The 12,316-nt window shown below is 43.5% G+C and overlaps 1 protein-coding gene across 1 annotated transcript in view; it reads right to left on the bottom strand.

Annotated features, from left to right (window-relative positions):
- The window catches only part of PELP1 (proline, glutamate and leucine rich protein 1), a gene marked incomplete in the record, with an annotated part of 1,137,423 nt that overhangs the window by 1,093,611 nt on the left and 31,496 nt on the right, over positions 1 to 12,316 (bottom strand). The window contains 1 exon segment of the mRNA XM_044076299.1: positions 8,670 to 8,793. Within this exon segment, the coding sequence (XP_043932234.1) occupies positions 8,670 to 8,793 (124 nt within the window).

The following is a 12,316-nucleotide window of genomic DNA, read 5'->3' as shown; positions in this document are numbered from 1 at the left end:
CGACATCACTAGTTGTCGTTTTTGTGCTAGGTTTAATAAGCATACTATAAAAAGACGCTTTGATTTTGCACGACACTACTTCGGTAGAAAATTTAACTACAGTATGCCATCGGAGCAACCGACTAACGGCGTGCACAAAAAACGCAAGGATAAGGACAGGCAGCCTAGTCCCAAGCCAGACTCCGAGGCCTCTGCTGGTCCGGTCTTCAGTGAGGCTCCGATGCAGCCCATGACTACCGCAGACCTGGAACCCGAGACTGCTTCGGAACTTTTGGCGGAAAGTACTAGGCCGACGCAGCCATTTTGTTTAGCCCCTACTGACGACACTGCTGAAAAAGATGTCGGTGCTGTAGAAAAACCTTCGGTTTCTGAAGGCGTCTTCAGACCAACGACGCTCACCATAAAAACGTATCCTAAGACTAAGACTCCTATTAAACCAAAAAAGACTGCACTTCAGTCCCCTGTTCAAGGCCCCATGCCTAAGAAACAGATGCTCAAAATGGCTGAAGATTTGATCTCTTTAATCAGGGGTTCCCAACCCCCTCCCAACAAAAGGCCTAGACAAGAGGAAGATTATGCCTCCTCTGAACAAGTTTCTATTTCCTCAGGCTCCTCTGAGGACCAAGATTACTCCTTCTCCCCTTATGAAGATTCTGATGCTGAGGATTCTATTCCCTCAGCTTCTCCTCCTGAAGACTACTCCTTTGGGGAAACTTTACACACTATGAGGGAACATTTTCACTGGGAAGGTCAGGACTACTCTGACTCAAAGAAAAGGCTCAGAGAGTTTCTTTTACTCCCCCAGCACAGACCACTTGCCATCCCCCCAGTTTGACATTGTGGATGATGGTTACTTTGAATCAAGTTTGAACCCAGATTCTCTGCCTCCTGCTCCAGCCAAACCTGATAGATACTGCAGAGTGCCTGATTCCCACAAATTTCTTTATAAAAGTCCTGTTGCTGATCCAGAGACTATCTCCCAGGGTCCCAAAGGGGCTAAGGCTTCTATGGCTAAAAATCCTGTACTCTCTGAAAGGGACTCCACAGCACTAGACAGGTGGGGGAAAAAGATTTACACCTCAGCCACTCTAGCTATGAGAGCACTAAATTGCCAGTTTCACATGCTAAAATATCAGCAATTCCTAATGTCTCAGTTAAAACAAAAAATGAGCACACTTCCTCAACAGTCTGAATTGAAAGAAATGCAGGATCTGTTGCATGCAACTGAACAGGTGGGCAAACATACTTTACAATGTGGGTTTGATTCTTTGGAGGCTTCCTGCAGAGCAGCTGTCACTGGGTCTATTATACGTAGGCATGCTTGGTTAAAGGAACAAACTCTGCCTGATCATGTTAAAGCAAAGCTTCTAGATGCTCCCTTACAGCAGGATGTTCTTTTTGGAGTTAAAGCAGAAGTCGTCTTAAAGAAAATGGAGGATAAGGCAAAATCTATGCAGACAGTCAAAGATTTTCTACAGGTACAGCCCCCTCGCTTCAGCAGAAATTGGCCAACAAAAAATTGGTCCTTTCCAGCTACTGACAGACCACAGAGGGGTAAATGCAGACATCCAAGAGGCAGAGGACCAACCACAAGCCCAGTACAAACCTCGACAGTGGGGCACTGCAGCACAGAAGGGAGGAGAAGACAGGTCCCAAACTACCAGAAGGCAAGCTCAATGACTTGCACCTCATCTGGCCAAGCAACACTCTCTTGGCAGCCCCCTTGGGTGGAAAACTCGCTCTTTTTTCAGACAACTGGCACATTGTCACAAAGCACAAATGGGTCCTAGACATAATTTCACGAGGATACAGATTCCATTTTCACACCTTGCCAAGTAAAAGAGGAATGCCAAACCTGCCACAAAATCAATGGGCAGAGGCACAAAGACAAATCACAGCTCTCGTGGACATGAGAGCCATTCAACTGGTACCTACTCGAGAGCAAGATCAAGGATTTTACTCGAGACTCTTTCTAGTTCCCAGAAAGGACTATGCCTGGAGACCAATTCTGGACCTTTCAATTCTAAACACCTTCCTACAAGTACCCAAATTCAAGATGCTAACACTACAGCAGCTTCTTCCCATGTTGGGCAAGAAAGCATGGCTAGTAACATTGGACCTCAAGGAGGCATACCTGCATGTCCCTATCAGACAGAGTTGCAGAAGATACCTCCGTTTCTTTGCAGGTTCAACCCATTACCAATTCTCTGCACTGCCCTTTGGCTTATCTACTGCGCCCAGCGTCTTCACAAAATGCCTGGCACCAGTAATTGCATACTGCAGACAAAGAGGAATTCAAATATACCCATACCTGGACGACTGCCTCATACAAGCAGAAAGCAAGGACATCCTCTTACAACATCTGGCTTTCGTAAAACATCTTCTAAGTTGCCTGGGGTACACAGTAAACGAAAAGAAATCAAAACTAGTACCCTCACAAAATAAGACATTCCTGGGTGCCAGCTTGAATACAAATGCCCAGAAGGCTTATCTGACGCCAGACAAACTACATCTGACTCAATATTTCAAAACAATGGGAACAAAGACCCAACTACCTGCAAGAAAACTTCTGCAGGCCTTGGGCTTCATGGCATCTTGCATACTACTAATACCATTTGCAAAGCTGCATATGAGGAAATTACAGTGGTACCTAAAAAGCGTATGGTCTCAACACAGCCACAGCTTGGACACAATATCTCTCATTCCCTGCCTACAACAGGAGTTTCTATGGTGGTCACTGGCATGTCACCTCAACATGGGTCAGCCTTTCACCTTGCCCCCAGCCAGGCAAACTATCACAACAGATGCTTTGGACTATGCCTGGGGGCAAACATGGCAGGACAGTGCGTACAAGGCGTGTGGACTGCAGATCAAAGGAATCTGCACATCAATCAAAAAGAGATGCTAGCTGTACAGAATGCTCTGACAGCCTTCAAGAATCTATTACATCCAGGACAACTTACAATAAGGACGGACAACACCACAGTAATGTGGTACATAAACAAGGGGGTACACACTCCTACCCTCTATGCAGGCAAGCAATGACCTTGTGGAACACAGCTCTGGCTTACCAAGTTCAGTTACAAGCTCAATTCCTGCCAGGACAAAAGAACACATTGGCAGACGTCCTCAGCAGAAACATCATGGATACCCACGAGTGGAAACTGGATCCACAAGTATTTGCAATGATAACTCAAAAATGGAGCCTTCCAGATATAGACCCGTTTGCCAGTCCTCAAAACTATCAACTGACAAAATTTTGTACAAGGACACTTCACCATCAAGCTTGGAAAGTGGACGCACTCTTATTCAGTTGGAAAAAACTGACAGTATATGCCTTCCCTCCATTGCCTCTCCTCACAAAGGTGCTTCTGAAAGTCAGAAAGGAGAGACCACGACTGATACTCCTAGCCCCAGACTGGCCACGCCAGCACTGGTACCCACTATTGAGGAATATGGCCCAGGGCCCACCTTGGATCTTACCACAAATTGCCCATTTGCTCACACAGCAAAACAATCAGATTCTTCACAGCCAGCTAAAAACCTTAAATCTGGCTGCATGGCAAATCACCTAAACATCCAGCCAGCTCCTCTTTCCCAAGCAGTTATGGATGTTATTCTGGAAGCTAGGAGGCCCAGCACCAGGAAGGCCTATTCGGATAAATAGAAAAGGTTTTGTGCCTGGAGCCAAGCTAAAGGCCAAAACACACTTCAGCCTCACATGCCTATGATTCTACAGTATTTAACTGAGATGTTGCACAAAGGACTTTCTTTTTCTTCCATTAAAATCCATGCATCAGCTGTTTCAGCCCACTTTAACACGGAACCACACTTATTTTCGCATCCACTTCTAAGGCAGTTCCTCAGAGGGGAAAAAAACATTAGGCCCCCCAGGAGAGCACCTATACCAACATAGGACCTAAATTTTGTTCTGGAAAAACTTATGCTACATCCCTTTGAACCAGATTTCTCTGCAGAACTACAGTTCCTGTCATGGAAGACTGCCCTCTTAGCAATAACTTCAGCTAGAAGAGTCTCAGAGCTGCAGGCACTAATGGCAGTGGAACCTTTCCTCATTTTCCATCAAGACAGAGTTTCTCCACAAACTAATTCTTCCTTCATGCCTAAGGTGGTTTCCAGTGTGTCTTTAAATCAAACCATTCACTTACCCACCTTCTTCCCAAACCCACAGAACAAAGGAGAAAGACTCCTGCATTCCTTGGACATTCACAGGCAACTTCGCTACTACTTGGACAAAACTAAGGCTTTCAGAAAATCTGACCAGCTCTTTGTATCCTATGCTACAGCTTCTCAAGGGAAGGCTATATCAAAACAAACCATTTCCAAATGGATAGGACATTGCATTCATTTCTGCTATACCCATCATGGAAAACCAGTTCCTGCTACCATTAGGCCCCACTCTACCAGGGCAACAGCTACATCTACAGCCTTCCTTAGGGGGTTCCAACCAAGGAGATTTTGGAAGCTGCAACTTGGAGTTCAGTACACACCTTTACCAAACACCATCACTTACCACTTTACTCTAAGACTAGGGCTGGCTTCGCCACTGCAGTTCTGCAGGGCCTTCTAGCCTCCTCTAACCCTCTATAACTCCTCCACCCACCCATAGCTTTGGGATTCTACCCAAGTGTGATGACTGCAGCAGGGTAACACGATGAACATAGTACAGTTTTGTACCTACTGTAAATGTAGATGTTCGAGTGTACACCCTGCTGCAGTCCAGGTTGCCCTCCCTCCATCCCCTCTAGTCTAACTGGCTAAATCTCTACAATACCTTCCTGATGTATTTGCTTATAGCTGGAGGGATTTTGTGTTTGTGCAAAAATTACTTAATTTGGTACTAATTAATGGCCACCTTTTTGGGGGCACCTGACATCTAGGGCAAGAAAAACCGAAGAAAATGGCGTCAGATGCATTATATATACCAGTGGCGCACTGACGTCAGGGAAGAAGCGACAGCAAATGACGCCGGACCAAGACTTTGGAATTCCGGCCGACTGCGGGGACTGCCTGACGACAGGATAACCCAAGTGTAATGACTGCAGCAGGGTGTACACTCTAACATCTACATTTATGGTGGGTACAAAACTGTACTTTCTGTGGAGGGTCCACCTTTGTGGAGGGGAGATAACCTGTTAGTTGCTCTTATGAGGGAGCTGGAAACAATCAGGTAACAGAGTTAGCTGATAAATGAACATATGATAGTGAAAAGGGTGGTTGTAGTTTAAAAAATGGTGCCTGCCACAGGTAATATTTATTAACTTTGAGATTGTCTTAAGGTAGTAAACAGGGGAGGGGAGAACAAGGGTGTGAGCAGGCAGTTCTTTGTACTGCTGCTAAGGAGCCAAAGCAAAGACAAGTTTGTGTTTAAGAAACGATCACAATTGACCAATGACTGCTCTGAAACTGTAAGTCATTTCTTAACCATTTCTCGGGTGGAAAAACAGGATAACCTTGTATCAGTAGGCTACTGTGGTCTCAGTTTAAATTAACAAACACACAGTATTGATCAGTTATGGATACTGTTTGCTAACAAGAGGAATAAGAGAGAAAGTAGAAGGGTGTGTCTGTCTGTGTGTCTGTGTGTCTGTGTGTCTGTGTGTCTGTGTGTCTGTGTGTCTGTGTGTCTGTGTGTCTGTGTGTCTGTGTGTCTGTGTGTCTGTGTGTCTGTCTGTGTGTGTCTGTCTGTGTGTGTCTGTCTGTGTGTGTCTGTCTGTGTGTGTCTGTCTGTGTGTGTCTGTCTGTGTGTGTCTGTGTGTGTGTGTCTGTGTGTGTCTGTCTGTGTGTGTCTGTGTCTGCTAGATACATACTCAGTTAACTTTAGCTGTTTGCAGACAGTTCAGACCCGGACTGCGTTTTTCTTATAAGAATGATAAAGGTGGTACCGCAGTTGAATATTTAAGAGTGGTGTTAGGTCTACAAAAGAAGAGTACAGAGAGGCGTAAGCACTTTTGAGATGGTAAAGATCTATTATAAAGATTACAAAAAACTGAGCAAATAGCTACTACTAGTATTTGCTATTTTAAGGTGCAAGAGAACTGCTGTTTTGTTTAATTGCAGTTCGTTTTGCAGTGATGGGACTCTCAGGATCTGGTATTGCATTTCTTATAAGGTGCTACTGTAACACTACCATACATTTAAAGGCCTTTTTTAGTATCAAGACCTCCTGTTGCTTGGCCTGGAATGATGGGACAGTATCATCCCTGCCCGTATCCTTGCAGGTCTTCCCTTTCTGCAGCTAAACCCATTTTTGACAGAGGATGCTTCATTTGCAGGTTGGCAAACCTTCCTAAGCCCCTGCATTGTACAGGAAACTTTCAAGGGCTCTAAATCATGCATTCAGAGCTCACAGCAGTGTACTTGGCCCAGAAGGTTTTGGAGAAACACCTGTTTCCAGGGCTTCATGTTATGTGGTCAGACAACCTGTCCATGTGGTTTCCTTAAAGTGGATGCAGCAGGTTATACTCTCTGTGGAGGAAAGTGATGCTAATCTTGATTTGGGCCATAAAGACAAGAGGCACTTTCTTCCAATGGCTCTCATCCTTTCAGAAGTAAATCAGCTGGTAAATGCTCTGTGCTGGGGAAAGCTATCTGCAGGTGTTCTAATTCTGTTCTGGAGCTCTGGATTCAGACATTGTGCCATAGAGCTCAAAACTTTTTTTCCCTGAGGTTCACATTTAAGAACGGAGCTGGTGAATGTGCTGAGAAGAGCTTCTAGTCCTCATCTGGAGGTTTAGATTTTACAGGTCCTGTCTTATCAAGGTCTTCAGAAGTGTAGCAATCTGCCTGCTCATTTGGCATAGCTGGATAAAAGCCCGGACTATGACCAGTATGACCAGAGTTTCATTAGTTGATCGGGTGCCTGCAGGAGGGAGGTGTGATGTGGCATTGTAGGCACATATCTGTTCAGTGGAAGGGAGTGGAACGTGTTTGTGGTACACAGATTCATGGCAGGCTCACTAGTAGAGATCTGATAACCACACAAGAGGGCTTGCTTCTGGGGGGGGGGGGGGGGGGGGGGGGGGGCAAGTCAGTTTTGAGGAAGTATGCCACTTGTGGAAGCAAATAAAAGCACCCTCACTGATTGCTCATTATTCAAAGTGCCATGGGGTTAGGGCTAAAATGAGAAAAACCTTACAGGCTGCCTGAAGAAAAATCCAGTGGGATGTCTAAATGACTGCCTGTCTTTGTTGACGGTCACCTCTGTTGAAGATTGAGTAAATGAACCATCTGGCCAGGAGAAGGGGCTGATGGTTGACAGGCAACTAGAGAGGAAAAAAGTAAAATGAAGAACACTGTTGCTCAGTTGTGTTCACCATACTGGAGAAATGCAGTCTTTCTGTTGTGTAGTAGGCTTATTCTCTCTCCCTTGTGACATTGAGGGTTCATGTGTGCCTTCCTGCCATTCTCACTAATTTCGTCCCTCCTTTTTGAGTTTATCAATATTTATCTAAGGTATCTCCCAGCTGTGGTGTTCCTGACTGGCCCTTACTCACTTTTCTTTTTGCCAGCGGGTGCATCGCCAGGGTTGGCATAATGGTTACATGTGATAATTGACTAGGCTTAAAATGGCCCACAAGAGCAGTTAACCTAGAACTAATCTATGAATGTATGAAAAGGGAAAGATGTGCTAAGCCTCTAGGGTTGGTGGTCTGGATTCTGGCCTCCTGCAGTCTGCAAGTCTTTAAAATCCAAAGTATGGATCCAATGTGTCTTTTCTTCCATTTCAAACATATGGGTGGTTGGATCCAACTGGATCTGACCTCCGCGTATCTTCAGATCCAGAGCTCCGACTCCTCCTGTACCGATAATTCCCTAGATTCCAACCTAGTTGCACAGACTTAATTTGTTGCTTGAAGACAGCAGATGTGCAAAAGAGCTCTCAGTTTAGCTTGCTGTATCCTTTGGATTAAAATTACTTCTGTCCTACCATGAGTGATCTCCTTTTTGGCCTATCTAGCTTGTTTAAAATATATATATATATATATATATATATATATATATATATATGCAAGAAACCAACAAACCCTTTTAGGCCAAGAGTAATGTCCAAATAAACTTTAAGCTTGTTACAATCGTATATATGGTAGATTCTTCAGTGAAAACGAAGAGTCAAAACTCCCAAGGTCATGCCTTGAAATATATCAGCGTCAAGTACATAATAAAATATGGCGTCAATAAACGCCAAGAAGCAATATTGTGAAGTGAAAGCACTTACAATCCTCACACAGTCACACAGTGCGCTCTAATAACCAATCCTCCTTGAAATGTATCGGCAGCAAGTAAAATATGGCGCCAATGAACGCCAAAAAACAATATTGTGAATTAAAGGCACTTGCAATCCTCACACAGTCACGTAGTGCGCTCTGGTGACCAGTCCTCCTTGAACAATATTGTAAGTAATGTGCACTTACGATCCAAACAATCACGTAGTGCGGTCTAATGACTGGTCATCGGTGTAGTAACCATTCGGTCCAAATAACGAAGTACAATGAAAACCAAATATTGCGTTCTCATAAATGCAAAGGATGAACAGTTCAATAAGTAAAAGGAGAAATAAACTTTTATTTGTAAGCGCTTTCGCGGCTATCAAACGCCGCTTCATCAGACAAACAGAAATCAAAGCAACAGAACTATATTTAAAATACTTCATAGCCAATCAGCATCGATGAAGGCGTTACCATCATATTTGCAGCCCCTTCGAACTGCACTGGCTCTAAATATGCGTGAAGCATGTAAACATTAAAATACGCATATTTAACTATGGAAGCACTAAAAAACAAAATAACATAAATAACATAATTACCCATACATATTTACATGAACACAAACATCTAAACAACCATGCATAGTAACGCTATTAGATGTAGTATGCAAAACGCAAAATCATTATAGATGAGAGTTTTTGAATGATATTAACAATAAATGATTTAAACTCCCATATTTGGTGAATAATGCATAGCGTATCATATAATCAAATTATATAAATGAATAAAATTATATGATTAAAAATCAAACCACATACACTCTATCTGATTAAGACCAATCCCAGCAATATCAATGCTGGAGATAAAGTTAAATGAAATTAATTCAGATAAACGTGACATAATGCATGAAAGCCACTTATTTTACATTAATCTAAATGGTAAAAATGATACTTATAAAAGACAAAACATTCCTATAATATTCTAAGAATATGTACCTGGATGTAACTATGAAAGTGGTACTTGCATATAAGTGTAAAGGGAACTGGAGCTGAATAAACTAATTTAGCAGAAAGTCTACACTAAATAATGGAAGAACTGGAATAAAACACCTATTTTAACGTTCTACCTTTAAGGTGAGGTTTAATAGATAGAACCTCATTCAGCCCACTGTTCCTATGGGCAGCGAGTCTGCATATCCAGCCAAGCTCTGCTTGCTCTGTGCGATTATATAGGTTGCCACCCCTAGGACTAATGTCAAGTACTTGTATTACTTGAAACAAGAAAGAATGTGAAGGACCTTTATTCAAAGTGGGATGTCTAAATGACTGCCTGTCACCTCTGTTGAAGATTGAGTAAATGAACCATCTGGCCAGGAGAAGGGGCTGATGGTTGACAGGCAACTAGAGAGGAAAAAAGTAAAATGAAGAACACTGTTGCTCAATTGTGTTCACCATACTGGAGAAATGCAGTCTTTCTGTTGTGTAGTAGGCTTATTCTCTCTCCCTTGTGACATTGAGGGTTCATGTGTGCCTTCCTGCCATTCTCACTAATTTCGTCCCTCCTTTTTGAGTTTATCAATATTTATCTAAGGTATCTCCCAGCTGTGGTGTTCCCGACTGGCCCTTACTCACTTTTCTTTTTGCCAGCGGGTGCATCGCCAGGGTTGGCATAATGGTTACATGTGATAATTGACTAGGCTTAAAATGGCCCACAAGGGCAGTTAACCTAGAACTAATCTATGAATGTATGAAAAGGGAAAGATGTGCTAAGCCTCCAGGGTTGGTGGTCTGGATTCTGGCCTCCTGCAGTCTGCAAGTCTTTAAAATCCAAAGTATGGATCCAATGTGTCTTTTCTTCCATTTCAAACATATGGGTGGTTGGATCCAACTGGATCTGACCTCCGCGCAAACTTCCACATATCTTCAGATCCAGAGCTCCGACGACTCCTGTACCGATAATTCCCTAGATTCCAACCTAGTTGCACAGACTTAATTTGTTGCTTGAAGACAGCAGATGCGCAAAAGAGCTCTCAGTTTAGCTTGCTGTATCCTTTGGATTAAAATTACTTCTGTCCTACCATGAGTGATCTCCTTTTTGGCCTATCTAGCTTGTTTAAAAAAAAAAAAAAAAAAAAAAATATATATATATATATATATATATATATATATATATATATATATATATATATATACACACACACACACACACACACACACACACACACACACACACTAGTTGTAGGTTTTAGCTGTTTAGAGTAGAACTGTATTTTGGGTATAACCTCCGTTTTTCTTTGTCCTCCTCACCATGTCTGTCTACCAGATTCAGTGTTCAAAATGTGGGCATAAACTTATATCCCAGGGCACGTACTCGAAGTATGTATATTGTTAAGCGCTGCATATTTGGATGTAGACTGTCAGTTCTGTGCTGCCTTTAGTGCCAGAGCCCTTCAGCCAAGAGGGGACAATCTTGTTTTGAAGCGGTTCCTTCCCTCACAGGCGGGGGCCACTCATTCAACCTGTTGTTTGGTCTTCTCCAAGAGAGATCACCGAAAACTGAACGATAAGGGGCAAGAAAAAGATGAGGATAAGAGAGAAAGAGAGAAGAGCAAATCATCAACTAATTCTGACAAAAAGTGCTCCCATGAGCAGATAGTTTAACTCAGGCCGATCTGAATACTGTTTGAAGATCTGATCTGATGATTCCTCAGGCCCATTCACCTTCACCATTAGCCAGATACCCCAGGACAGGTGAGTCCTATATTGCATTCTTCTGTCCTACAGGATGGGAGATAATCCTGACTACTATCGGTGGCATCGTCCATTCTTTCATCTCGAAGTCTAATTGAACTGGATATCAATAGGATTACATTTTTGAGGATTTAAATCCAGCTTGAGGTTATTCCAGTACCATCCCCTGCAAAGGTACAGAATTCAGGCCATCATAGTCCTCCACTTCGGGGAATCTGTACAGACTCAATAGTGTCCATTGTTATTGGGTCTGACTGGAACTGGTGCACCTTTGTCAGCACCAGAGCTACTGATGACTTGGATGCCAATGCTTCCCTATCTCTTGACACTGATGCCAATGGATCTAGATGAGGCACTGAACTTGCACATCAGTGCCGAATTCTGCGGGGGTTAGTAGACAGATTCTCTGAGCTGTCCCTCCCTCTCTGGGCTTTGGCTCTAGAAAACTCTGATCTGAGATCGGCTTTGAGGCAGGGAGTCATTGGTGTCGAGGGTTTCCTGTTTTCTTTGAATGGGAGGGTTTCCTCCATGCTGGTGGCAGCTTCAAACCTTTGAGGCCTCTGAAAGAGTCTTTGCAAGTTCCTAAGAGAAGATGCCTCCAACCAGTGCACGGCTCCACCCAAACACCAGCCGGGGTTTGCTTCCTCTCCTCATCTTGTTGGATAGGGGCAGTTGGTCCCAAGGGCTTCTGAGGAGTTCTGCTGTGTCAGTTCCCCTTATGATTCTAAGAAACCTCCCCCAGAAGGTGCTCCCATGAAGCAGACATGCAAGTGAAAGCACTTGGACTCTTCCCCAGTGTCATTCACTGAAGACACTGTCTTAAAGGAAGGGAATGGGTTCCCCTCACTTCCTTTCTAAAGATATCACCTTTGCTTCATGGATTTGAGAATATCAGAGATGGGGTTGGTTGTCCCAAGACCCTTCACCGAATGAGTCATTGTTCATAGAAGCTTTTGGTTCTCAACCAACATCATCCTGGGTGGTACCACTCATAAGACCCCCTTATCGATCTTATGGCTGAACAGGCATAGAAGGACCATGATGTGTCGGTGTCCGTCCCAAAAAAATGTTGCATCTTGGCTACACCAAAGAACAGGAAACACTGGAGTAAGGGTCCACCAGTAAATACTATGGAGGTAGCAGCAGCTACCAGGAAAGAATTATTAGAAGAGAGTTAGTGGTCTTATCCTCCTAACAGCGAAAGTAGGACGATGGACAGATTTGGGAAGTGGGTTTATCCATAAGTTGCTTTCATCCTTAGATCACTGAATTATTTGACTCATTCAACCAGATTCGAGAAAGACTTGACCAAAGAGGTCACAAAGTCCCTCTTGTGAT

This window comes from Protopterus annectens, chromosome 7.part0 (assembly GCF_019279795.1).
Source record: "Protopterus annectens isolate FY-2018-M chromosome 7.part0, PAN1.0, whole genome shotgun sequence".
Lineage (NCBI taxonomy): Eukaryota > Metazoa > Chordata > Ceratodontiformes > Protopteridae > Protopterus > Protopterus annectens.
The sequence above is the reverse complement of the archived record's forward strand: the minus strand, read 5'-3'. Positions and strand labels throughout refer to the sequence as shown.